The following is a 27,923-nucleotide window of genomic DNA, read 5'->3' as shown; positions in this document are numbered from 1 at the left end:
GGTCCTTTTGTAGTGGTACCGGTTGTGCAAAAATTTTCCATCTCTTGTTAACAGTTTATTTTCTACTAAAATTAATGTTTTATGTTTAAGAATATTTTATTTATTAATTTAATTTAAATATATACAAAAAAAAAAAAAACAATGTCTGATTCCGAAGAAGATTGGTTTAACAAAGATGAAGATGAAATTGTCAAAAGCATTAAAAAGAAAGACGACAAACCACCGGTTGAATATATTGAAGCTGCCACAAATTATGAACCCATGTGTAAGAAAAAATATCATAAATCTATTTCCAACTAAAAAAAATTCATTCCAACCAAACCAAAAAAAAAATTTAGATGATTTTTCTAGTTCCAATGTATCCTCGTTGTCATTTAAAAAACTCAAACTCATGGCCGAAATGGATTTTCTCGAAGCATTCCTCGAAGTTGGCACAACCGAGTTTCTACGCAGTTTCAATGTCAACACAAAGATCGATTCGATTATTCTAATTGTCAAGATCTTTGGCAATCTGGCGCGTCTGAATCGCCAATTGCCTGATTTCATATCCGATTGTATGCATGTGTTTGTGGAAGACGAATGTCTCAATCGAAATATTAGCAATTTGACCAAGAAACTATTTGGCCCGTCTCATTCGAAGATGTGGATTGAGAGTAAAATTGATATTATCGATGTGACTGGGGATTTGATATTGATCTTTGAGAGAGCTTTTGAGTTTGGTTTGCAAAATGACAAACTGAAGAAACTCATTGACCACATTGTGGCAGTGTTGGCTTCGGTTAAGCAAATTGATAAAGTTGCTGATTTTAAGGAAAAGATTTTTGAGTTGCAAAAGAGATTTAAGGAACCGATTGAGAAGAGGAAAGCAGAAGATTCAGATGTAAGTATAGGAATCTCTGTGTTTGTAGGTTACTAAACTAGTTTTCTATTTCAGATATTTCCAACTTTGGAAGATTTGCATACGGAAAAGGTTACTCTTCTTAAACCAAACATTGTCAATGGTAAGTCAAGAAACCTCCTCCTCCTATTTTTTTTTTTGTTTGTTTATTTGTTAAGTTTTATTTATGTCGTCTTCTTTCACTCCAATGAGAGTACCCTTTTAGTACTTATTTTTGCACTTTTGAAGGTTTTGTGTTCTTTGACGCCACAAAAGTGTAAAAAATAAAATTACTCCGGAGTAATTTTAGTACTACGGAGTACCCCGGATTTACTCCACATTTTTAGTCAGATTTACACCGATTTGCACAAACACTTATGAATTGGAAGTTTGACATTTTAAAATTTTGTTTGAAAATTGAAAAATGCGAAAAGTTTTTCTTTTCTTTTTTTTTTTTCTTTTTTCTTTGAAAATGAAATTGAAAACCGAATGAAAAAAATTTTCCGCCAGTGTTCTTCATCAATAAAAAAAAATCCTGTGCTTTATAACAAAAAAATCCCATTTTTTTCTGCGTTGATGGGATATTTTTATTTTACAATTGAAGCGTTTGGATGAAGAAGGGGATAAAAGCTGAAACACAATCACGCTTTGCCGTCGATTTTGACAACTGCGAAAAGTTCAACTATAGGAAATCTGTGTATCCTCACACAATGACGCTTTTCTTACGTACGCTTTTTTTGACAAACGTAAGGAAACGTAAGAAAGCGAGCAAAAGTTCAACCAGACTGAACTTTTGCTCGCTTTCTGACATTTAACAGACATAGTTACAGTCACCCACATTATTATTGCGCCAAATGTGAATAAAAAAAAAAATAAATTATTGCAAAACTATGTGTGTTTTTTAATTTCTCTATATAGATTTTGCACAAAAAAACGACATCGAGATATTTTAAATAAAAACAATTTACGTATTAAAAAAAAAAAATTTAATGATGTTTTAGACTGAGTTTTATTGTTAAAAACAATATATTTTGATTGGTTTTGTTTTTATAACTATAGGATTAAAGAATAAACAAATTTCTATGAATTTTTTAAACACATTAATATCCTTTTTCATTTTTCCACAATTAAATCAAGATAAAGACTTGGCCCAATAATTTTGTGAGTGACTGTGTTTTTTTTATTTGACAGCAGATTTTATGTTGCAATCAGCTGTTCAAAGTCAAAGTGACAGAAGCGCGCTTTGAGGATTTCTCAACGTAACGCAACGAAGCGACGCCCTGAAGCGTGATTGTGTTTCAGCTTTAAGTGACATTTGCAAAATTTCGAGATATAAGGACTTAAGGCCAATTTCTTCACAAAGTCCTAGCGTTAGCACCGGTCCTAGTCCTAAAGTTAGTACTCAAATCGGTATCAACTCATTTCTTCACTCAAGTACTAAGCCCTAGAACTGTCAATTTAGGACCGAGTACTAGTAGGACTGGGTCCTAGCTAGGTCCTCAAAATTAGGTAGTACCTGGTTATTATACCATTCGTTGGTACTCAAATTGGTACCAAGTGATTTCTTCACAAAAGTACTAAGCCTTAGAACTGTCAAATTGGTACCGAGTATTAGTTAGGACTCGGTATAAGTTAGGACCTAAAAATCGGTAGTCTAGCGGTTAGTACTTAAATAAAAGCAATGGATTTCAGTCTTTTCAGTCTTTTTAAAAGATATCTGACAGATTTTTTTAATTTCTTGTTGTTTCTCTTGAAAAGTGCGTTTTTGTTGATTTATGATTTTTTTTTTAATTTACAATTTACCTACTTGATGTAGGTACAAGTCCAAAAAAAGTATAGGGACTTTCTCCGATCTTTCTAAAAGTCGGATATTAGTAAAAAAAAAAGACCATAACTGGACTGCATTTTTTTTTAATTATTCTTTTCGTTAACATATATTTGTTACATACATATGAAGTTACAAATGTCTGTCCGAAACTGTTGCATTAAGGTTAGGGATCCGTTTATGCCTCGAGTATTTAATTACACCTTCGTCGGTTTTGGTATCCTGTATCTCAGCATTTCCTACATTGGCCAGATCATACAATTCAGCACTCATGAATTAATTCTTGACTGTGACATTTTTTGATAAGCAAATCGAATTTCTTTGCCTGTTGACTTCTTGTAAAGTTTCACCACATTTTTTTTTATTGTTCAATAATTTTTTTATTATTTTTTTTACTTTTTGTCTATATTTATTTTGCAAACTTCCCTTAAATATCAAAATTAATTCATTCAAGCATCAAAATATTGTCAGAATGACATTTAGACCAGTTTTATACGTATTAATTCTTAGGACCGCGTTGTGAACTTATATCAGGTCCTATAAATGTGAAGAAATGCTCAGGTCCTAACTTTTCCTTAGGACTGAGTACTAGTGCTAGGACCTGGTCTAGCTAGACCGGTTAAGCTGACTTAGGACTTATGTGAAGAAATTGGCCGTTAAAGTTTTTTGTTGAGAACTTTTTTCGTATTCCAATCTTAATAAAATTGAATAAACTAATAAAACAAGAAAAATAATAGCTTTTAAACAATGTTAATTTTATTTCAAAACAGTAGCTCGGTATATTTAAAAAAACAAAATTTTTAAGGAAAAGAGTAGTTAACTCTTTCTTGCACAAAAAGCTTATAAGTATTTTGAATTTTTAAGAATACAAAGGGGTTAAGTAACAAAATTCATTTTTTTTTTCTTTTTATTTTGAATAGTTGTTTTCTGTTCGCATGGTTCCGATAAAGCTTTTTGATAAACCCAATGGTGATCCCTTGGTATGAACATCATTTGTTCCTTTAAATTTTTTTATTTTCTCAACAGAAAGCTGCTTTATCTTTTTTTCTCGGACAAAAAAGTCTTGGTTTTTTTATTTCACCCAAAAAGGAGTTAAATGCTGTTACCCCATTCTTCCACTAATATTATGCGATTTTTTTCTCGGACGAAAAAGTCTTGGTTTTATTATTTCACACAAAAAGGAGTTAAGTGCTGTTACCCCATTCTTCCACTCATATTATACGATTTTTAGTTGTTAGTAACCTTTTATACCAAAAATAGAAGCGCTAAATAAGAAAATACTAATCGTAGCGTGACGTAGATTAGACGGAAATTTAAGTTTTCGCAAGGCATCCTCATTTTTCAAAAAAAAAACCGAAAATCGAAAAAATGTCACTTACCCCCTTCTTCATCCAAACGCTTCAATTGTAAAATCAAACTAAGGGTGTGTGTCAATTAGGCTGAAAAAAACGATCAGAAGCATAATAAAAAATATACCAATAGTAAAACTAAATCCCCTTCTACACGAAAACGCAAAGCGCGAGACGCACATAAGAGCAAAGGAGAAATAAAGTTCGAAAAAAAAGGGAAGGAAGATTTTCTACCGTGAGTCTCCGGTAAAAAAATGTGTGACTTTTTGACGTTTCTCTTTGATCTTGTTCTTTTTACTTGCGATATAGGTACTATAGGGCAAGTTTAGGATTCGTAAAAAAAATCGAACTCGAGATAACAATTTTACATGACATTACGATGATGGAAAAAGAAAAGTGGGTCCGGTAATTCTGTCTGTCTGTCTGTCTGTCTGTCCGTCTGTCTGTCTGTCTGTCCGTCTGTCTGTCTGTAAGAACCTCGAGCTACATCCTAAACTACTGAAGCGATTTTCTTTAAACTTGGTAGTTAACAGTTTTGAGTGATTCCCTAGAGGAGAAATTGAAGTTTTTTTTTTAGGACCAAAACTAACGGTACCTGTCATATAACGGAAACAGAAAAGTTGATTTATTTCAAAAACGGCTCTAACGATTTTGATTAAAATTTTTCTGCTTACTGTTACAGATAAGAGCCTTCTTTGACAATAAAAAAAATATTTTTTGTACCGTTATTAACGGTACCTGCCATAGAACGGTTTTTTTGATTTATGAATTTCTCATAAACGACATAACAGATTTCGACCAAATTTGTAATACAGAAACGTTTAATCAATCATTATTTCAAAAAATTTAAAATTTTTCAAAAACCACATTTTTGGATTTTTAAAAAATATTTCAAAATTTTTTTTTGAAAAATCAATTTTTTGGAAACGAGTTGTTGAAAAAATTTGAAATTTTGTTTTTATGTGTAAATTAATTATTTATTCAAAATTGCATACCAACTTTTTTTTTTTTAAATGTTAGAAAATTTTTATATATAAAAAATTATTTTTTTAAAAAACGGCTCTAACGATTTTCGAAAATTTTTTTCTAAAAATTCCTTTTTATACTAGAAATAAAATGGCATACTTTGTTTTTTTGTAAAAGATCATTTAAAACGGTATTTTATCTTATATATAAAAATGAGTTCGTTAAGTGTGTGTGGCCGATAAACTCGAGTTTGGCTGGTCCGATTTTGGTAATTTTTTTTTTGTTTGAAAGGTATTAATATGTAGATGGTTTGTATCAAAAAAAATAATACCTTTTCTTCCATCTTTACATTGCTGTTAATTTGTACGAGTGAAGAAACACTCTCGATTTCTTAAAATTCTAACTTAGCTTAATTTGTTAATAAATTAATTAAGACAGGCTTCAAAATAATTATTAATTATTATCGTTTAAATCCTGACTTTGGCATCATTGTTAAGATAACATTACTCAGGATCAGCAAAAGCGTCGTCATTTAATCCACATTTGCAATACACACATTCTGATCCTCGGTCTTATTTTTACAAAAAATATTGGAACAATGTTCGTGTTTAAATAAAAAAGTATAGTGGAAATGGGGTTCAAGACCGCCTATGGGGTCTGCCAGACGTCCCGATTAACAAAATGTCCCGATATTGTCCCGACATTCTGTTTTTTAATCTGTCTTTGTTTGAAATCGTTCGGCAAGAAAAAAATGTGACTGCGTAATGAATCACTATTGATGTGCAGCAATTTCAATTGATTTCGAACAATCATATTCATCAAACATTTTGATCTTTTTTTTAAACCGTTAAAACAGAAATACAATGTTGAAATGTCAATGAAAAGTAAGTTTTTGAAACCTCAGATATAACACATTCATAATGGCTTTACCCTTGAAATTGATGAAAATGATTTTTGTTCTCTCTCGAAAACATTTAGCTGATGTGACATTTTCTTCCTAAAAACATTTGCTACGTGTTGTTTCCCTTTTGGTGAAAATATATTACCACTTTTATTATTACACGTGTATAAATGAATAGTAAAACTACCGGCCCAAATTTACAAACATGTTTTTGAGATATTTTGTGGCGTCTTGATGTTTGTAAGCACTATAACTTTCGTTAGAGTTCAGACAATTGAAATCTGGTAAATGCCAAAAGCTTAGAATTTCCAAAATGAAAAACTTCCAGCTTTAGATAAAAAGCTGTTAGCCTTAATTTATTCACACTCCATTATATTTTAAGTCCGCATTCAAAATTAGAAAACTGTCAAAACAGGGAATTTTTACCATCCGAAAAAATGTAGGAAATAAGTTTGTTTGGTGTCCCGATTTGTCCCGACTTTTAAAACCTGTTGTCCCGACATTAATATTATTTTATCTGGCGGCCCTAGGGCAAGACCATTTTTGTACTACGTTGTATGAAAAAAAGTAAAATTGGCAACACTTGCAATATAAAATACGTGCCTTTTAGTATAATCGAACACGTCTGTAAGTTTTACCAAGCTCAGTTGAGGCGCCGAAGAATTATGGTAAATTTTGTGATTTTTCATCAAATTGTTCATGTGTCATGTCAGTTGTATTTTTAACAGTGAAAAAATAAAATTTTTAACTTTTTCTTAAATAGTAAAAACGTTAACGAATGATCGTAATCGTATGCTGTAATTCGACCCCAGTACATCAGATATGATATGACTGGGGCAAGACTGCCCATGAGCGCAATTGTTAACATATTTTCACACAGGTTAAATTTTTTTTATAAATGAATCATTATTTTCAAAACATAATAAGTCCATGATTTAAAATTTTGCAGGAAAGAAAAAAACGTTCTATTTTCTTTTGATGTGTGTAGCAAAATTTATAAAAAATATATTTTGTAGAACTTTTGCCTAGGTACAAAATACCGTTTCGTTTTTAATTTTTGGAGCGATAGTTCAAAAGATTAAAAAAAAAAAAAAGCTTTTAGACTTATCATACTTTGAAAATATACGGATGTGAAATTACTTTTAAAATGGGTACACAATTTTGCTTTCATCTCCAGTCTATCACAAAATAGTATTTGAGATTAAAAAATAATGTATAATGTTCGGAGTGCTTCTTTAACTTTAAAGAAGCTTTAAACTTAAGATTTTCAGCCAGTAGCTTAATATAGCATTTACACATAAAAAGCTGTTGTTTATTTTCAAAAGATGATAAGTCCGGGACTTATCCTGTTTTTGATACTAAAAAAATATTTCGCTTAGCTGTAAGATCGGATATAGATGGAGTAGATACTACATTATTTTGAAGATAGACGTGGTTATCCCTAGAGTAACAATTTAGTCAAAAAAAACGAATTTTGAAAAAAAGTGGACTTATCATGTTTTGAAAATAAATGATTCAAATGCACTCAGCGAAGCGGGTGGGGTTAGCTAGTTATTTATAAAAACGGATTTTATTTTTTTTGTACCACTAACGAAATTGCGTGAAAATATCAAATTTTCCCTAATTTTGTTCAATAAAAAACTTTAACATTAGAGTAACCATAAGAGCAAGTACGTGCGACCCCAGTCGTGCAATTTATTTTTTGCTGTTCTGCTTTATTTTATTTCGTCGGTCGTGGAGTCTGCTTCGTCGGTTGTGTATTATTTGCTATACACGCAACGTAACGTTTTTCATTTATTCAAAAGTTTTCGTTGCACATAAACCCCACTGGAGTTGTTTTTTTTTTTTTGTATATTTTGGTGTTTTTTTTTTGGAATTAAAATACATAATCTGCTTCTACACGAAGACGTAGACGCACAAGATACACAGAATACGACGTGTAGAAGCGCGCGACGCACCGAAGCGAAAAATCAAAAGGAAATTTGAAGATAATTTCTGCGCCTTGCGTCTTCGTGTAGAAGCAGACTTATCAACGAAGGCTTTTTATGCTTCATGTTATTAATATTAATTTTGTTTTCAATTCATAAAATTTTTCCCTAGGGCTGTTATCACTATTTTTTTCAAGGAAATTATCCATTTTGCCTTTTCACACACACAATTACAAAAAAATAAATTACTCTAATTATGTTCTTTCACTCTAGAAAAAGGAGTAAAAATTGAGAGTACTCCTTAATAGAGTGAAAGAAAACGACATTAGTTACTTGTGTCATTGTCGTGCTGAAAGACCCAACACAATGACATTTCCCATCCCACAAAGTTGCAGCAAAATAGATTTTAAAATACTTCCGCATAAGTCCATTATTTCAATAATTTTATACCGCCTTTTTTATAGCCTGGATAGAATCATACTTTGAGAAAAGATCCTATCAAGTTAAATTCAGGAACTGTCTTTCTGACGCCTTTATTGCTCGCTCAGGTGTACCCCAGGGAAGCCACCTGGGTCCATTTCTTTTTATACTTGCTATAAATGATGTAACTTCATGAATAAATTCAAGTGAAATTCTCATATTTGCCGATGATATGAAGATTTTTAAGACAATAAAAAAACAACCATGACCGGATCCTTCTACAAGCTGACTTTGACAGTTTTAGTTTTTGGTGTGGGAAAAACGGTCTCTCTCTCTCAACCCAGTCAAATGCCAAACAATTACTTTCTCTCGAAAACGAGTCCCGAATGCCTTCGATTATTGTATATCGCAACACAAGCTCTGTCGAGTATTATGTTTTAAGGACTTGGGTGTCCAATTCAATTCAAACTTAGAATTTACCGAACACATTAATTTCATAGTAAACAAAGCGAGCTCAATGCTTGGATTTGTAAAACGCTGAGCAAAGGAGTTTGACGATCCATTTGTCACACTTTCTTTATACAACTGCTACGTTCGACCCCACCTCGAGTACGCTTCCCAAGTATGGAGTCCTTTTTATGAGGTTCATAAGAATCGTATAGAATCAATTTAACATAATTTCATACGCTTTGCTCTCAAGGGTCTACCTTGGACAGATCTCTACAACTTACCACCTTACAATCAGCGGATCTAACTTTTAAACATGCAAACTTTGCAACAAAGGCGTGTTAATAACGATATATTCATCCATCAATTAATTATTGGACAACTTGACGCTCCTGACTTATTAGGTTGCCTTGGCTTTAACTATCCGAGAGGATCTCACCACCTACGAAGATTTGAACTCTTACATATTGACTTTCATAGAACAAACTATGGTATAAACGAGCCTCTTAACCGAATGAGCAAACTTTATAATTTAAACGATATTGACTTTAATATGAGCAAGATGAAATTAAAAACTTTATTTCGAACCAGTGCTCCACAGACGTGATTGTCAGTTAGGCCCAATTTATTGACTCTCCATTAAACTTAAATCTCCATTAAAAAAGGGAATTTTAAAATTAAAAACCAAATTCGTTTAATTCTGTCTCTTTTAAGGATTTTTTTGAAGTTTGGCATCATTAACTAATTGAGTAAAACCAATCAGGGTTGAGATGCTGCATTTTATAATCAACTCAAAACATTTCAGACCACTTTTGTATATCGTGCCTCTCGTCTTGGGATTTCGTTTTGCGTTTTCGGCTACAAAATAATTACGCGCCGTAGTTTTTATGTTTTTTCATATTGTTTATAATTAAAATCTTCAAATTCAATTTCACAAAATCGTAGTTTTTGACAGTTTGAATAAAAAAAAAATAAAAATTCCCTAGGATATTTTTAACAGAGTTTTAAATTTAAAGTTTCCATTAAAAGTAAAGGCTTTAACTAAAGAAGAGTGAATTAAATGAATTTTTAACGATGTATTCTTAAAGTCGTCAATAGTTTAAAAACGCCATTAACTAAAACGATAAATTTCAATATTTAATGGAAGCTCAATAAATTGGCCCTTAATGTTTTAGGCCCAATTTATTCACACTCCATTAAATTTAAAGTCTCCATTAAAAAAGGGAAATTTTAAAATTTGTATGTGATTTCACAGATTTTTTTATTGTTAATGGGGTCTTTAAATATAATTGAGAGTGAATAAATTGGGCCTTAATTAGATTTTTAAATTGTAAATATGTTAGTAAATCTTTTTTAGCTAATATTAATTGTATATTGTGCATGTGGATAGTATTTAATTGTTTTTGTCCTACTAACTACTAACACATGCACTAATGATGAACCCTCTGAGTAGTATACAGCTTGCTCAAAGCTGACTACATCAAAAAATCTGAAGTGAAAAAAAAAACAAGATACAAGTTCAATAGTTACAACTACCACTAAGTCCTAGAACGGTTACTAGTCGAATAGTCGTTGCTGATTTTTGCACTTATCGATTTCCTAAAAACCCATAGTTTCAATACGAAATTAGAAAAAACGGTAAGGTTTGCAAAAAACCATCATTCTTGAGATATAGAGGTGGAGGGAGAAAGTATAGCCCGTTTTAGCCATTTCTTTTCACTTCCAAAAAAAGTTTGCGCACAAGATCCAAAAACAAAAAAGAAAAATGCAGTAAATTACAAAATTTCGCAGTAGATTTTTATTTCAAGCAAAACACATTGAAATTACAGCCTACCTCCACTGAACATAACGATACCCGTTTCATAAAGTAGAACTTGCCTTTCATATTACAAGTACAACAAAACTATGAACTGAATTTAAGGGGTTATATCTAGTTGTAAGTTCAAAAAAACCTTCTTTTTTGTGGATTTTTTGTGAAGAGGAATTTAATTATATAAACATAAAGAATACATATCCATATAGCAAATTTAATGTATTAAAATAATTCGCTGTGGATTTAAAAAAATATTGGGTTCCGTTATTTTTGTAGTAGATCTCCTAGACGACCTCCCAAAAAAAAGGTGTCTGGCGGTGAGCAAGATATCTCTGATCCAAGTCACTTAAAATTAAAAAAACCAAAAGATTCATTTTCAGGATAGACCAATGCAGGTAATGAACGAAGGAATAGTCAAAATTTTGATTTTTGACAAAATGGCGGCTTCCCTAAGAAAAAAATCGTTGTTTTTCACGAAAATTTACACTTTAAAGTGGCTTAAAAAATCGAATTATTGTCAAAAACCTTTTTCCCTCGTTCATCACCTGACAAAAGTATCTAAGAAAATTGTGTAAAAATTTCAAGCCGATTATTCCAGCCGTTTCGGAGAAATTTTGCTCACCGCGAGACACCTTTTTTTGGAGGTCGTCTAGGAGATCTACTACAAAAATAACGGAACCCAATATTGTTTTAAATCCACAGCGAATTATTTTAATACATTAAATTTGCTATATGGATATGTATTCTTTATGTTTATATAATTAAATTCCTCTTCACAAAAAATCCACAAAAAAGAGGGTTTTTTTGAACTTACAACTAGATATAACCCCTTAAACCAAGCATAAGCATTTGTATTGCCTTTACATTTTTTGCTTCACAAACTCAGACTTTCTTTTGGGCAAAAAAAAGCACTGTTGAGCAGCGTCATTCTTTGATATTTAAAGCTATATTTTGAACAAAAATAATTCTTACAATACTGCTTTGAGTTCTAGTTTATATCGCTTGAGCTGGTTTTGAGTTAAGAGGAGATTTTCTACATAATCTCCTTAATAAGTTTGGAATTTGGTTTGAAAAAGTGCAGTAGATTGAATTAAGTGGCAGTAGATTTATTTTTTGGAATAAGTGCAGTAGATCTACTGCAATTGCAGCAAAGTGGCATGGATTGTTTACTGCTCTCGCTCGATTTTAAACAAAAAAAAAAAAAAAAAATGGATGCAAGATCGTCAAACGCAAAATTTGATTATTTTTTAATTTATTTAAATTTATTTGTAGTTTAAATGAAAGTTGCAATTGTTTTGTCAGATGCAAATTCGAGGTTACTGGATAAAATTCAGCATAGTTTATTTTATATTTATTATTATTTTGAAAATAATGTAGTTTTATTTTCGTAAAATTATGAGCTTTCGAAATGTATGAACATTTGTTATAGTATTGATTAAAATGCTAACGAAACTTAACAATTTCTTTAATATCACTTTGAGTTGAAAATGTTTTGTGCATTATTGTAAATGAGTATTCATTTTGTTCGCTTATTATTAAAAATAATTTTTAAATGAAGAATTAATTTAAATAAATTCAAAACATTTTCTTAGCTATTGTGGTTAAGAAAAGAACAAATAGATGAAGCTCAGAAAAGTTTTTAATTCATTTAAATTAATTTTGTGTTAAAAACTTGTTTTTTTTTCACTCAGTTTGTTAATTTTTTTAAAACTACTTTCAGTAGTCTTTTTTATGAAAAAGAAAACTTTTTTTTAAGGAAATAATCTGGGATTTAATAATAAGCGAAACAAATTAATACAATTATTAAAACATTGTTTTGTCGTAACTTTGTGGATAACTCCAATTTTCTTTGATATTTTTTTACACAAATAGTCTTTAAAAGTTAGCTTATTGCCTTTAAAAACACTGAGATATTTTATGTTATTCACGTATTCTAGCTCTACATTATCAACCGAAATTCTAGTTTCATTCTGCGCGAGTCTATTGTTCAGAATCAAAACTTTTGCTTTTTTTCTGTATTTAAAAGATCAGCCTGTTCATCTAAAGCCATGAAGCAAGGGCGCTTATATCGAGATTAACGAGACAGTCTTCTAAATCGTAACCCCAAATGTAAATTAAACCATCGTCCGCAAAGAGTTTGATTTTTCAATGCTTTATCACTATTACTAAGTGCGACTTTTTTATACAATTGAGGTAGTGGTACACTGAGTATTGCTCCTTGTGGGAGACCAACATCGACAGACACACATATTTAGAGACACTTTCATTGATTTTTTTACACTGAGTTCGGTTTGTTAAAAAAGATTTAAACCAGCTAAGTTCAGCATACTTTATACAATATCTGTTTAATTTATCGAATAGTATAGTATTATTTACCGGTTCGAAAGCTCATTTTAGATCGATATTATTTTATTTTGCTCAATCTCTGTGAAACGTTTAAATTTTGACTATTAAAGAATTAAAGAAACTTTCTTGACTAATGTAGCCTATTGCATTTAGTGAATCAATTGTATTTATTGCACAAAAAATAAACTCTTTATTGCACACATTGACTAGATTTTTATATTCTATGTTTATCTTATTCTTTTTGGCTCAATTCCAGGTAAATATGCTTCGGTCGAGGAATACCTTAGCATACAGAAGAACTTACTACGTGAAGATTTCATTGCTCCTCTAAGAACTGCTGTTCTTTCAATGAGAGGTCTTCAAAGACCCGATGAAGTACAAGATGTTAAAATGTTTGAAAATGTTAAAATTGTTACGAATGAGAACTTATCAGTTCCCAAGTCTGATATGCTTCTTGTTGATGTCTTTGCTCATGCCAAGGACCAATGTGATGATGTAACTTTTTCAAAACAAACTGAGGAACTAAAGTATCTTATTTGTGGGTCATTGTTGTGTTTTTCTACAACTGAAAATTTTGATAATCTTATACTGGCTGTGGTATCGAATTCGGATGCGGAAACTATGAATCAGGGATATGTAAGTAGATTTTATTATTTGAAATACACATGTACACAAAAACTAATCCATCATACTGCCAGCCCACTTTGAACTAAAAAATTGTGTTCTGATGATGTGAATGGAAAAGATAAAAATTGGATTCTGATGTGACTGAAAAACATACAAAATTCATAGAATTGGTGAAAAATTTAGGAAGTAATTGAAATAAATAGTCTCATATTTTACACCGAAGTCGGTACTTTAGCTATTCCTAAATAGATTAAATATGATTGCAGAATGCAGATCTACAATTCAGTATCTCGGCCCAAGCGGGGTAATCCGTCAGAGCGGATTTTGTCTGATTTCATCCGAATCGGACTTTTTTTTTCTGTAGGAAACCTCGAAGCATTTTTCGTATGAAATCGGAGAATTTTCGCTCCGACGCGACGGATTTCTTCGCTAGGACCGTCTATAAAGAAGAGATTGTGTTTCAACCATCCAAAATGCATGCTAACGATATTCTGCTTTGGTATACTTTTTCTCTCAGTCTTAAAAAGGGTTTGAAAACGGGAACCCGACAGTCCTTTGGCATCAAATCATAAAAAATTCAAGTTCCTTGCCTTCAAATCATTTTTAACTCATGCAACGTTTTAAGCAGATATACCCCTGCCAAGTTCGTAGCAAGCTAATATGGGGAGCATTTAATTGAATTCGAGTTTTTTTTCAAAATTTTTGTTATTTCGAGATTTTTATTAGGAGATTTTAAGCATTTTTGATTATTTTTTTTCGATATTTTGTGGTAAATTCAATGTTTGTTTTTTTAACCAGTGCCATAGTCTTATTCTACAATGAATAAAATGTACATAGAACGAAACTGCATTCAAAATCTTCAATTGATAATGTGTTTGCTTTAAGAATACTCAATAATATCTTACAGATAAGAAAATGATGTCAAGTCTGTCATATTTGCCTTATAAATATAACAATAATTTTTTTGCACCACTAGAAATCATATTTTTACCCTTATGTGCTACTTTTAACTGTGTTTTCTTATATTTAATGATTATGTTGTGAAACGCTACACAGAATCAAAAAGATGGTAGGATGTAACATTCGTTGTTTTGAGAAGCTTCAATAACACTGTGCAAGTCGAAATCTTTGACATGTGCGCTGTTGACTGTTTCCCCCTATTTTGGACCTTAGAAATTGATTGGCATCATTAGTTTTTCGATTTGTACGACTTCGAACAAAATTTTTTTCGGAAATTTTTTTTTATTATTTTAAGCATTTTGCCCGGTTTAAAGTCATTTTTCTTGTTTATATTGCTATTTATTCTGCTCAAACGTTGCTTCTACCGCCTTAACGATTTAATCTTATCCTTCACTCCCATATAATTTTTTTCTATCAATAATCTAAAACAATCGTTATATATCATTTTATTTATGAAATTCAAAAAAAAAGTTTTGATGATGATGATTTGTGGCGACAAATGTTCTTTAAACTTTAGAACCTTGAAAATACAAACACCTTTTTTTATTATTATTGATTACAATTTTTATTTGATGTTCACTTGAAAGTGGTTGGACAGCGAGTGCCCATTATGCCGATCATTTAAAGGTACTTTGCCAAAAATGACAAGTCAGCATAATGAACACTCAGCGCGTGAGACTAAACATTGAACTTTTATTAAATGATCTTAAAGGAGGTCATTAAAACCCTTGGTTTGGTTTGGGACCCAATTGAATGTGTCTTCAATTGGGTCCCAAACCAAACCAAGGGTTTTAATGACCTCCGACTGATAGATTGTTAACATTCTTTCTCGATCTTGCATTGGAATATTTTCTAGAATGCGTGGATCATTTGAACAAAATTTGGTTAAATTAAAATTTCCTTGACTTAATAATTTTATTGTTTCATTGAGAAGCAACTTGGCTTCCTCAAGAGAATCTGCTCCTGTTAGGCAGTCATCCACATAGATATTTTTTGTAATAATTTTTGATGCATTAGGATATATATGTTGAAAATCATCTGCTAATTTGACCAAACATCTTGTAGATAAATAAGAGGCAGACGCCATTCCATACGTAACTGTGTTGAGCTGGTATGTTCTTAATGTGCTCTTAGGATCTGGCCTCCATAAAATGTGCTGATATGCTCTATCCTTTGGATGAATGAGTATTTGACGATACATTTTGCTAATATCGCCAGTGAATACATATTTATGTAATCTGAAATTGGCTATAACTGAAAATAAATCTGATTGGACTGTTGGACCAACCATGAGGGTGTCATTAAGTGAATACCCAGATGTCGTCTTTGCAGAAGCATCGAAAACCACCCTGAGCTTTGTTGATGAGCTCTCGGGTTTAATTACACAATGGTGTGGAAGAAAATAATTTGACTTTGGTATGTCAAGCTCTTGAATTGCAGTCATATGACCTAGACGCTCATATTCCTCCATGAAGTTTGTGTAACTTTCTTTGAGGTCTGCATTTTTTTCTAGTTTTCTTTCTAATGAATAAAAACGCTTCTTTGCAATTTCTTTTGAACCTCCTAATGTTTGGTTTGGGTCTTTCTTAAAAGGAAGTCGTACTATGTACTGACCCTGGCGTGTTGTTTCCACGTTATCATTAAAATGTTTTTCACATTTAAATTCTTCTTCGCTGTAGACCTTCGATTCAACTTCAAAATTTTCACTTTCCCACAGTGATCGGACCATTTTATCTAGTGTTCTCAGACTAGGTTTTGACACTGAATGACAATGAGAATTTTGGGAAGAATCTACAGCGCTTCCTGCTAAAACCCATCCTAATCTAGTATTCCGCAATAGAGGAAGATTGTTTGAGATTTTAAATTCTCCCGGCAAAAGAAGCTCAAAGAATAACTCTGCTCCAATTAACAAGTCTATGCGGTTGGAACTAATTGTGTTAGGGTCAGCAAGAAGAATATTGGAGGGCAATTGCAAAGTTTGCCTATCCAGAGATGCAGTTGCCATATAATCACTTATTTTTGGCATTATACTGGTCTCAATAGTTCTTTTATATGATGAAGTTCTGGATTCTAAATGAACATTTATTACGAAATTGGCCTGACTTTCCCTGCCTCCAATTCCGCTAATCGGAATGTCCTTTCTTCGCTTTATGCTCCCTAACTGCTGGGCTAGGGATGTTGTAATAAAATGTAATTGAGATCCCGAGTCTAACATAGCACGACAAGGAATACGCGTTCCTTTTGAACTCACGACGTTCACAATCGCCGTGGCGAGATATACCTCGCGACCCTTTAATACGACCCCTAGAGAATTGTTATTATGGGACCCTGAAGGAAACTCACCCACCCGACCAATAATATTATCACACTTACCGGATGCTGGGTTTTTTACGTTGACATCTTTTTTATTTGGATAGTGTAGTAGAGTGTTGTGTTTCCCGTTGCAAACCTTGCATCTACGTTGCTGTTGACACGATGGGAAACGATGTCCTTGCAAACAGTTGGTGCAAAGTTGAAGCTTCCGCACCTGCTGATTGCGATCCTCAACTGAAAGATTAATAAATTTTTTACAATTAAAGATCTTATGATTATTAGTTTTACAATATGGACAATTTGAAACTTCCCTATTTTCAGATGCGGTGGTTACCGCTTTCTTCCTTTCATCTGATTTCACCGTCTCCAGGGCTTGGAACCTGCATTCGACAAATTCCAGTAATTGGGTTAGAGTTGGTGTTATTCTTGGTGCTTGTAGGGATTCCTCGAAAAGCATTCGGGTGTCTTTGTCCATTTTTTCCAGCAATAGATGTACAACTAATGGGTCCCATCCACTGGTGTCATAGCCGAGATTGTTGATGGCTTGAATGACTTCCTTTGTTGTATCATGCAGCCTCTTGAGACTTCTGACAGTGTCTACGATGGTATTTGATTGGAACAATCGGCTTAACTGAGCGGATAACAGCAACCGCTTGTTGTTGAACCTGTCAACTAGAGTGTTCCAAGCCAATTCATAATTGTCATCAGTGGCATGGAAATGTTGAATGAGGTTTTGGGCATCTCCAGTAAGATTTGTCTTTAAAAAGTATAATTTTTGAGCCGGTGCAATTGGTTGGTTGTGCACCATTTGTTTGTATAGATCGAAGAACTGCGGCCAATTAAGATAGCTTCCATCGAATTTGGGTATCTCAATTTTTGGAAGCTTGATTGTTGTTGCTCGTCCTTGATTCATTTGAACTGTTTCAGCTGGCAATGTATTAGTTGGTAGCCAGGTGATCCTCAAATCTAATTCATCCTGGAGCTCAAAGTAAAGCTGTATATCTTCTACAGCTGCATCGCCTCCAAGTCGTCTATATGTTGTTGTTATTTCATCCCAATTGGTCATTAGGGTTTTGTTTTTTGGTTAAATTCTTGCGGTAAAGTTTCCCGCAATTTCAATGGGCACTTATTAAGACCTCCTTGAAATATTTTGCAGAGTAATCGGAATTTGCTATCCGTAGTCATCCTGTTGACCTTTACACTGGTGTCATCTATTAAAGTGGGCTTTATTGTCAGCCCTGGTGGTATGTTAAATTTGGAAATTGCTGCGGTAACTCCCTCTGAATGCCCTGCTGGGGGCTTAACGGCTGCTGGTCCTAAGAGGGCTTCTTTTAGCTGCTCCGGCTGAGGATGGACTGCTGCGGTCTCCTCTATAGCCCCATCAGATTTTTCTTCTTCCGCTACTGCAAACCGCTTGATGATGTCATCTTTCATTTGATCATGAATTTTTTTTACCCCATCGTAAAAACCTTTAGTGAAGTATTCGTGTTCAGTTACCTGCGGATAATTGTCTCTTATCTCGCTATCAACATTGTCGAATACTTCCCATAATTCATTTAATCTTGTCCACCGCGCATTTAAATAATCCAGGGTTTTCCTTCCTGGACCATCCTTTCCGTAATTGCGAGCAAGTGTACAGATTTCTTTTCCTACAGCTTCTTGCTGATTGGTAAGTTCTTCAATTGTAGCCACCATTTTAATTATTTTTTATATTGAATTGTTAGTAATTGAAAGGAACTTCTTTTCCTTTTTTTTTTTTCTTTTTTAGTCTTCTTAATAACGACTCACTTCACAACACTGTTTTCTTTTATTTTGTTTTGATTACAATTTTTATTTGATGTTCACTTGAAAGTGGTTGGACAGCGAGTGCCCATTATGCCGATCATTTAAAGGTACTTTGCCAAAAATGACAAGTCAGCATAATGAACACTCAGCGCGTGAGACTAAACATTGAACTTTTATTAAATGATCTTATTTCGTCTGGTCTCACGCAGAAGTAGGAGTTGGGTGGAAATATGATATGGTAGGAAAGGTAAAAATGGGTGATAGAATACAAAAAAAATACATAATTATACTTAAAAGGAACACTCAGTGGGAACTGGTAAGAAATCATTTCCCATCGTGTCAGCAACAATGCAATGTGATAATACTATTGGTCATATGGTTACTTAAAATGATACTAAAAATGTTTACTTAACAATGAATTTATTATTAGTTTAAAAAACAAAACGACAACATCGGCATTTTTTAACACATACATTTTAAAGTTTTTTTATTACCGACGTTTAAGAACAGAAATTATCAAAATTGGATCTGTAATTTGCTTTAGTTACTCCACTAAAATCCAAATTTCTTGAATTTTTTCAACAAAAACTTGCTAAATTGCATAAAATTGTTTATTTGTCTTTATGCTGTTAGTAAATAACGTTTTAGCAGAAAAAAGAAAAGTCGTACCGATAAATCGAAAAACTAATGATGCCAATCGATTTCTCAGGTCCGAAATAGGGGGGAACAGTCAACAGCGCACTTGTCTCAAAAAATTTTTTGAAAAAACTTGCACAGTGTAATTATTAAAAAAAAAAACAGTTTTTTTTATTATTTTATATTTTTTTAATGGTCAGATAATGATTACATACATATTTATTCATTTAGACTTAAATAGTAAACTTTAATTTCTAGGGAATACTTATTTAAGCAAAAACAGCTGAAAAAGGCTTTCGGTTTGCTAATAAAAAAAATACTTAATATTATTAAAAAGTGTTATTCAATTGTGGTTTGTGTTTACGTCTTATTTTATATGGCATACCAATCTTTCATCAGGAAGATTTTTATTTATTTTTGTAAAAGATCCTTTGTGTTAAAAAAGAGCAATGGTTATGTGTAGGTATTTGGATGCATTTAGTTCTTTTGTGAGGTCTGATAACTAAAGGCTCAATGTAAATGTAAGTGGTAGATTTAAGGGCATCTGTGAAAAAAAAAATACGATCATAAGATGTTGTCTTATTTATTTATCAATGTCTGTTGTTAGTTGTTACCGTAAAGCTTCTTTTTGTTTGTTTTTGATCCGTTAGAGAAATGAGTTTCCACTTCTTTTTCTTATCATTTTCATTCTTGTTGAAAATTATCCGTTATTAATGTTTTGACTCATGATCGTTTTTTACATGCAGACCAGCTCGATAGTTTAGACAAACAGGAAAAAAATGTTTCTGGTGTGTGGAGCGAAAAGCATTAATATAATCCTTATTTATAATTGGTCTTAATGGAAACAAGAGTTTTTATGATGTGGTCTAGGTTGAAATATAATTATTTATTATTCTTACTATTTCTTTATTATTTTTTAAAAAACATAGACGTTATAATGAAATAAAAGCAAGAATAATGCATACAATATAAAGAAAAAACTCAGAATTTTATACAGGCAACGTATGTCTAACAGAATGATTACGTTTAAATTCTTGATTTTTTTTAAAGGTAAACAAATTAAGCTATGAACGAATCAAGGTAAAGGATAAAAGGACAGTGCTATGTAAGGAGAAAACCCATATAAAACAAATTTATTAAACGCGTTGCCGATTTTAATGTTGGACTGGTGCCATTCGTTCATACAAGCACATCGTAAGAAAGTCATCAAAATTAGTACTGAACATACAGGTCATAATAAATAGTATATGGCTGTCTAATTTTTCGACAACGATAGTAGTACTTTATTATAGGATATTAGTTATTTAAAAAACAACAGAATTACCCATGAAATACAGTCAAACATCCCCAATAGTTATAAAAAAAACACTTGGCCTACATAATACTAGGGCGTTCGTTATTTTTGAATCATTTTTCTAGGACGGGGTTTAGTCAGGACATGCATGTGTTTTTTGGGTTGTATTTTATTTTTCATGCTATTTCATACGCTTGTTTTAATAAAACGTGCTTGCTTTAATAAACCTAAAAAACCATGCATGCCCTGACTAAATCCCTGGTCCTAGAAAAATGGTTTATACCTTTTTGAAAACGTTTTTTAATGTAGACAAGAACCTCATTAAAAAATTTGATTGAAGTCTATATCTAAAAAAATGGCCTCATAAGTCAACACATACATATTTCAAATGATAAAAAACTTTAACCCTCTTGGGGCGCCATCTAGTGTCGAAATAAAAATCTGAAAAAAATAGAGGATTTTTTTTATTATTTAGAAACAGTTTTTCCACTTACGAACTTGATTCTCGAAAAAAAAACCTAAATAAAGAACGCCCTAATATATACATAACTGAAACCCTATTGTTATAATTTTAAATTTTCAGATAAACATTGAAATAATCAACCAACGTAATGTGGGTAGAATTATTGGTGTAACACTCCAAATGATGGCATGTCCTGTATTCTTTGAACCATATCGTCATGCATTTAACGTCTTAAACACATACAACGAAGACAATTTTCCAATGACAAATTACATTGTTTATACAGAGGTAAGCTATAATCTTCCAACCCAATTATGAATCTCATAATTCAATGTGTTTTTTTCTTCCAGAATCAACAAAAAATGCCACGTTATCTTTCCACTGACATTCCTCCAAAATACACTTATCAAAGAAGTTCATTTAATCCTTTGCTTTTAGAAACCTACCCTAGCTCGATTAAATCCGACCTAACCGATACTCAATTGGCTGCATTTCAATCGGCTCTAAGTAATGAATTTTCACTCATTCAAGGACCTCCAGGAACTGGAAAAACTGAAATATCAACAAGAATTGCAGTAACACTCTTGGCAAATACCACTTTGCCAATTATAATTGTTGCATATACAAATGATGCATTAGATAAGTTTATACTCAAGATGCTCTCTCATACTGATAGTGTTGTTAGATTAGGCAATCAATCGAAGAATGAAGCACTTAACAAATATGGCGTGAAAGAAATCTTTAATACAATTAAAGGTGATCAAAGATGCAAACGTCTGTATTATGCCACTAAAATGGAATACAGTGATAAATTTTCAATCCTTCAAAAACTTCAAGTTGATTTTGATGGCACTGAAGAGGAATATCAGAAAATTATTGCTGCTCAGGTAAGATATGAAAGTTAAACCATGTAAGAGAGGAAATTAATAATATAAGAATTTTAGGAAGATTTGAACACAGTTTCAAGGAAGCTTGAAAACCTCAAGATGATATCGACCTATTTGGCTGTCAAGGATAAACGTATCATAGCCATGACCACAACTTGTGCTGCCAAACATAACTTAATGTTACAATTTTTAAAGGATTCAATTGGTAAAGAATCTTCGTTGAAGTTATTTTATTTAAAACTAAATTTGTTTCTATTTTTTTTAGTGATTTTCGAAGAAGCTGCTGAAGTTCTTGAATCTCACATTTTATCATCGATAACCAAGTACACTCAACAAGTGATCCTCGTTGGCGATCATTATCAATTGCGACCACACACGAGTGTCTATAAGTCAAGTCGAGAGTACAAAATGAATATCTCGCTCTTTGAAAGAATGGTCAACAATAATATCAACACTGTGGTGTTGGATACACAATTTCGAATGCGTCCAGAAATTGCCGATCTTATTCGACCATTAATCTACAAAGATTTACAAGATGGCATAACTGTAAAAAGTTATAACAACATTCGAGGAATTAAGAGCAACTTGTTTTTTGTTACTCATCAACATAAAGAGAACGCTACGGTAATTAGTTAGGGTCCAAAAGTTAGAATGTAATTCTTAATGAAAATGTATTTGTATTTCAGAATAATCTTGAAATGAGTAAATTCAATGATTTTGAAAAAGTTTGGATGTGTGATGTTGCTACGTATTTGCTCAAACATAAATACACCCACAATGATATTGTATTGCTGACTACATACCTCAAACAAAAGGATCGATTGTATAGTCATGTGAGAGAGGGAAATTTACTTTTTCTCTTAAACCAGTGAATTTTTTTTTTATTTTTCTACTTGCAGATCTATCGAAATTGTCCACACCTTCAGGGTATACATATTTCAACTGTAGACAATTTCCAAGGTAGAGAAGCTAATATTGTACTACTTTCGCTGGTTAGAAGCAATTGGAACAATCAAATTGGATACCTCAAAGAACAAAATAGAATTTGTGTAGCTTTGTCCAGGGCCAAGATGGGACTTTATATTGTTGGTAATATGGATCTATTGGCTGAGTGTAGCGGTACATGGGATAAAATTAGAGAGAAACTTAATGTACTCGATGCTATTGGAGACAAATTGCCATATACATCGAATGATGGGGTAAGTTTAAGTAGTTTTATTTAAAATTTTTGATTTCGGTGATTGAATATCGTTATTAATGAGATGGACAAGATCTCGCATACCCTTGCATTAATAAACAAACTATCATAACATGCTATGTATTGAATATATTACATATTTACCCCCCTCGACTTAATTTTTTCTTTACAAAATATCGATAAATTGCAGGTAGCTTTTAATTAAAACTGTAAAATTGGTAGAAACATTTCATAAAAAAATTAGGATGTTTTTGCATACCTTAGTCATAATATGAATATTTTATGGATCCACATTAGCAGAATGAGGAACAGCAAATCTGACTATATGCTGACGGTGTCAGGATTAAGAAGTGGATGAAGTCACAGATCATTTCCTTTAAAAATGCCCATGTCTAGTCTAGTTTGAAATTAGGTCTGTCTAATGATTCTTATCCCCACAGAAAAGAACAGAAAAGGTCCGAAAAGTACAAGTTTTTGTGTTTCATGAAAAAAAAAACTAGCCCTAACTTGTTCTAAAATCTGTCATTTCAGCACAGAAAAGTTCAAGTTTTTCTGCTCCTACTTTTGGGGTAGAGCAAGTGAGTGAAAAGTGTCAATTTTCAAATGGCACAAGTTGCTAAATAAAACTCAACAAACAAACAAATAAGAAAAAATAAGATTTTAAAAAGTGAATTTCGTAACAATTGGATTAATAACAAGAATTAAATTACAGGAATATTAAAAGTGCTAGTAAATCATTTATTTTGAAAATCTTGTTAAATACGAGAACTTTTTTGTTCCTTCTTGTGCTGCTCCGATCTGTTCTGTCCTAGATTTTTTTCATTAAACAGACCTATTGTAGCTTGTTCAAGTCACTCAGAAACATTGTGAAATTCATTCAAAAATAAGGCCGCTTGCCTAATTATCTACTAACTTTTGCTGTTTTCTATCCCTTTACCTTTCTTCTCACACGTCCTTGAGAAGGGATATGAGTTCAGTGAGGTGTCATGATAAATAATTGCTTTTAGAAAATGGATTCCAGATTATTTATTATTCAAAAAGATTGACCAAAAATTATTTTGAACTGAACTTTGCACCCTGCTGATGCAATTTAAGATAAGAGTATGAAAAATCAACGCGGAGTACTGAACTTCTTATTTAATACGCTTTGATAAATCTACAAACTGTAGGAAACCATGGTTCATGGTGGCTCCAAGTTTATTTAAAAAATGTTTTAAAGTCTTAAACACCGTTCCATATCGTGTAAAAAAAGCTGGAGGCTGATTTAGACGGGAGTGCTCTAACTATGGAAACAGTGACATGACATGGTTTGAGTGCATTTTTGTGGGTCCAGCGCTGAAGTTGACAAACATAAAAAACATGTAATATTATAAATTGAACTACGCTACAATAATCTTATATATAAAAATGAGTTCATTTAGTGTGTGTGGCCGATAAACTCGCGTTTGGCTGGTCCGATTTTGGTAATTTTTTTTTTGTTTAAAAGGTATTAATGTGTAGATGGTTTGTATACAAAAAAAATAATACCTTTTCTCGCATCTTTACATAGCTGTCAATTTGTACGAGTAAAAAAACACTCTCACTTAAAAAAAAAAAAAAACTAAGCTTAATTTGTAAACAAATTTATTAGACAGGCTTTCAAAATAATTATTATCGTTTAAGGCCTGATTTTGACAACATTTGCGTACATGTTAATAGTTCGCAAACATGAATTTAATCAGAATTTGTTGTGTCATGCTGTGGATATGTATTTAGGTATGTATGCAAAAAAAGAACGATTAAATTCTATTTTTTTTGATCAAAAGAAGTTCAATTCTGAGGAGTACCTACTTTCAACTTCGTGATGCCATTAATGATGGTAATGTTAATGATATTGGTCAGTTCACTATTTTGCTAACTTCATACACTGGTGCACACTGGGGCCTACTGTATGGGTGGCTGATGTGATATTCTTATATATAGTAAATTAAAGTTTGGTTTTGTGTACGTTCGCTAACCGGCCAAAACGGTTGTCTGATTTTCTTAAAAGAGTAGAAAGTTTATAACAAAAAAAAATTGATGATTTTATAGGGTAAATAGGGGTAACAGTACATTAAAAAAAGAGGCTATTTTCTAAACGGTAAGTTTTAGAGATCTGATTTTTTTAAATTGATAGTTTTTTGCAGTCAAAACATGTGATATACCTTCGACAAAAGATTAATTACAGATAGGCAAAATTTTGTACAGAAATTTGAATTACACCATTAGAAAGATACTAAAAAAAAATAGGCGTCTTATACGGATTTTTTTCATAGACCCTGTACTTTTAAATATGAATTTTTGAAAAAAACAAGGAATTTTTAAAAAACTGCGAAAAATTTTAAATTAATAGGACATATGGGTTTTAATTATGCACAATATGCACATGCATGTGCAAATAATTGAATTTTTAAAATGATTTTTGACCGAATAACGGGAAAAACAAGTTTTTTTGTTCCAATTTTTTTGGCCGTTTTTAACTGTTTTTTATTTTTATCTTTTTTTCTTCAACATATAAATGAATGAAATTTACTGTGTAGATAGATAATAAGCAAGACTATAATTGTATATTTGTATCAAAATGTAAACGCAATCTTGAATAACGGTAAAATAAAGTTCTATTTTTCAACACGTCACATCTTTTGATTGAGAGCACATAAAAATTGTATTTAACTTTATTGAGCATCTTGATGATATTACCTTTCATTTGATCGCACATATCGCACATAGCCGTACATCAACTACAAGCTACATAATGTTAAATTAAAAACTTGAGAAATACCTAAAAACACCTGTGGAGATCGGTTGATCATGACCAGCCACCAGTGGTGGTGACCAGTGTGGGAAGTACCGTAATCTCAGTTTGAGATATACATAATAGGGTGTATTTGCAAAACGCTGATTTTTTAAAGTGCCGTAACAAGCCGTATTGAAATATTTATGGAAAAAACGTTTGAAAGAGTTAATAAATTTGCATTGTGAAATTTTGTGTGGTGCAGCATTGTAGTGCATGTAGTGAGCATTTTACTTAGGCTACTTTTTGCTAAAAGTTTAAAAGTGAATATTTTTAGACTCATTTTACAAACTTTTAAAGTTTTAATCCCCTTTTTTTTGTTCATTACAAAGTCGAAAATTGGAAATAAATACAAGAAATGGCGGAACGAAGTCCGCCGGGTCAGCTAGTAATAAATAAAATACAATCGGGTAAGAAATATTAGAATAAAGTAATTGAGGCATCAATGGGTTTAAACGAGCTATTAAAAATTGTGAGAAAGTCTCAGAGGTCTTTCAAATAAGCACAGAAGTCTTTAGTTCTGTTTTAAGAGCCAAAGACCGTGTCGAACAGCTATTTGATAAATACATATGTCCCAGAAACTGGCTCAAAAGATAAGAGACCATAATACCTCAAATCGTTTAATGTGGGTGAATAAACTTACGTTTGGTTCAAAAACGAAGCTGTGGAATGTACGAAATTAGTGCATGTTTTGACACTCTTTATAGAGTGTTCTTCTCAAGATTCATTAAAAAATATTTTCACTTTAGAAATCGTGAAAAGCATATTTTACAAATAAAACATATACAAAATGCATTAACCAACACACAGACTAAACCTTTATGTAAGAAGAGAAGGCCTAGTTCTATGCCATTTTATTAAAACAAATTTTTCAATTTATAGTTACATTTTACGAGTATATTTTATTAATAACTAAATTTTACGCAAGTTACTATTAAAAGGAGGTGGGAATAGGAATCCATAAACACTTTTCACACGGTTATATAGTGAACAGAAAAAAAACTGCATACATTGGTGCAGTTTTGGACAAAACTCAAATCGGAAATAAATTATCGTAATAAACAAGTTTATAGAAAAATGCTAAACTTGCAACCAATGAAGGTGCTCAGTGAGATTAAAAAAATGTAAAAAATCAATTTTTTTTCCTTTATAGAAACTAAACTTTATTTTTAGCTCGGAAAGAATTTTGAGGCAATAGAGAAATATTTATGCTCGTATATCGAACCCTTTCCGCGATAGGCGCTTACTATAATTTAGTCCACAGAAAAATTTGTATTACCTTTTTCACTTAAGTAAGACGATATTGATATGAGTGTTTTCTTGAGCAATTTTTGATAAGATTAAGACAAAAAGTTATAATTTATTCGTTTTTAGTATTGGAAAAATACAATTACATATTTGCTGTCCATAATTCATAATTTTATGTGACGCTTACGATAAATTTGGCCGAAAAGGCTCGATATGTAGCTATCTCTATATTTTTCTCTATCTAACTTTTTTTCGATTGACAAAATAACTTCAGTTAAAGGATTTGAAGTAAAATTTTCCATTACAGAAAAAATATCAATTGTTTTGTTAGGTAAATGATAAAATCTGTTGATAGAAAATTTAGTAATTTGTATGAGTAATTTTAACAATTCTTGTGAAGAATTTGTGATTCATATCAAGTTTGTCATTTTTGCTGTTAATAAATTGTTTATAGTTAAGATTTTAGGGTAGAAAAAAATCGTAAGCGCTACTATTTGACTTTTTTAGTGCACAATCATGTTTTATCACTGTTATAAATTTTAAATTGAATTTATAACATACAATTAAATTAATTTTTGTTTCTACTTTTTTTCAGATTTTTGAATCACCTCTGGCATAGAAACGTCTTAGCTCAACGATTGTACATTTAAACTTTCATCCGAAAACAGTCAAACACCCGATATCTAACGTAATCTAATATTTTTTTTTCTAACACAAGTCAAAGCTAAAATAAATACAACAACATGTGTCACAGTCAACTGATTGCCTAACGGTTACATATTTTGGTTATCGAATCTATTTGAGATATAAAACAACAGATAATTATTA

At 31.8% G+C, this 27,923-nt stretch overlaps 1 protein-coding gene across 1 annotated transcript; it reads left to right on the top strand.

Moving 5' to 3' along the window:
• Positions 1-9: 9 nt before the first annotated feature.
• On the top strand, positions 10-27,923 carry LOC129917210 (NFX1-type zinc finger-containing protein 1). Its single transcript, XM_055997609.1, has 11 exons — positions 10-265; positions 339-880; positions 935-1,001; positions 13,129-13,508; positions 21,071-21,238; positions 21,301-21,837; positions 21,895-22,042; positions 22,103-22,461; positions 22,524-22,670; positions 22,737-23,036; positions 27,691-27,923. Exons 1-11 carry the CDS (start codon positions 142-144, stop codon positions 27,712-27,714), a joined length of 2,796 nt encoding a protein of 931 aa, XP_055853584.1. The 5' UTR covers positions 10-141; the 3' UTR covers positions 27,715-27,923.

The sequence above is a fragment of the Episyrphus balteatus genome, chromosome 3, assembly GCF_945859705.1.
Source record: "Episyrphus balteatus chromosome 3, idEpiBalt1.1, whole genome shotgun sequence".
NCBI classification, from domain to species: Eukaryota; Metazoa; Arthropoda; class Insecta; order Diptera; family Syrphidae; genus Episyrphus; species Episyrphus balteatus.
The sequence above is the reverse complement of the archived record's forward strand: the minus strand, read 5'-3'. Positions and strand labels throughout refer to the sequence as shown.

Coding starts and splice junctions, on each gene's coding strand:
- LOC129917210 (XM_055997609.1), top strand. CDS start 142: ATGTCTGATTCCGAAGAAGATTGGTTTAACAAAGATGAAGATGAAATT. Junction 881..934: donor GGAAAGCAGAAGATTCAGAT/GTAAGTATAGGA, acceptor TTTCTATTTCAG/ATATTTCCAACTTTGGAAGA. Junction 21,239..21,300: donor ATTACATTGTTTATACAGAG/GTAAGCTATAAT, acceptor TTTTTCTTCCAG/AATCAACAAAAAATGCCACG.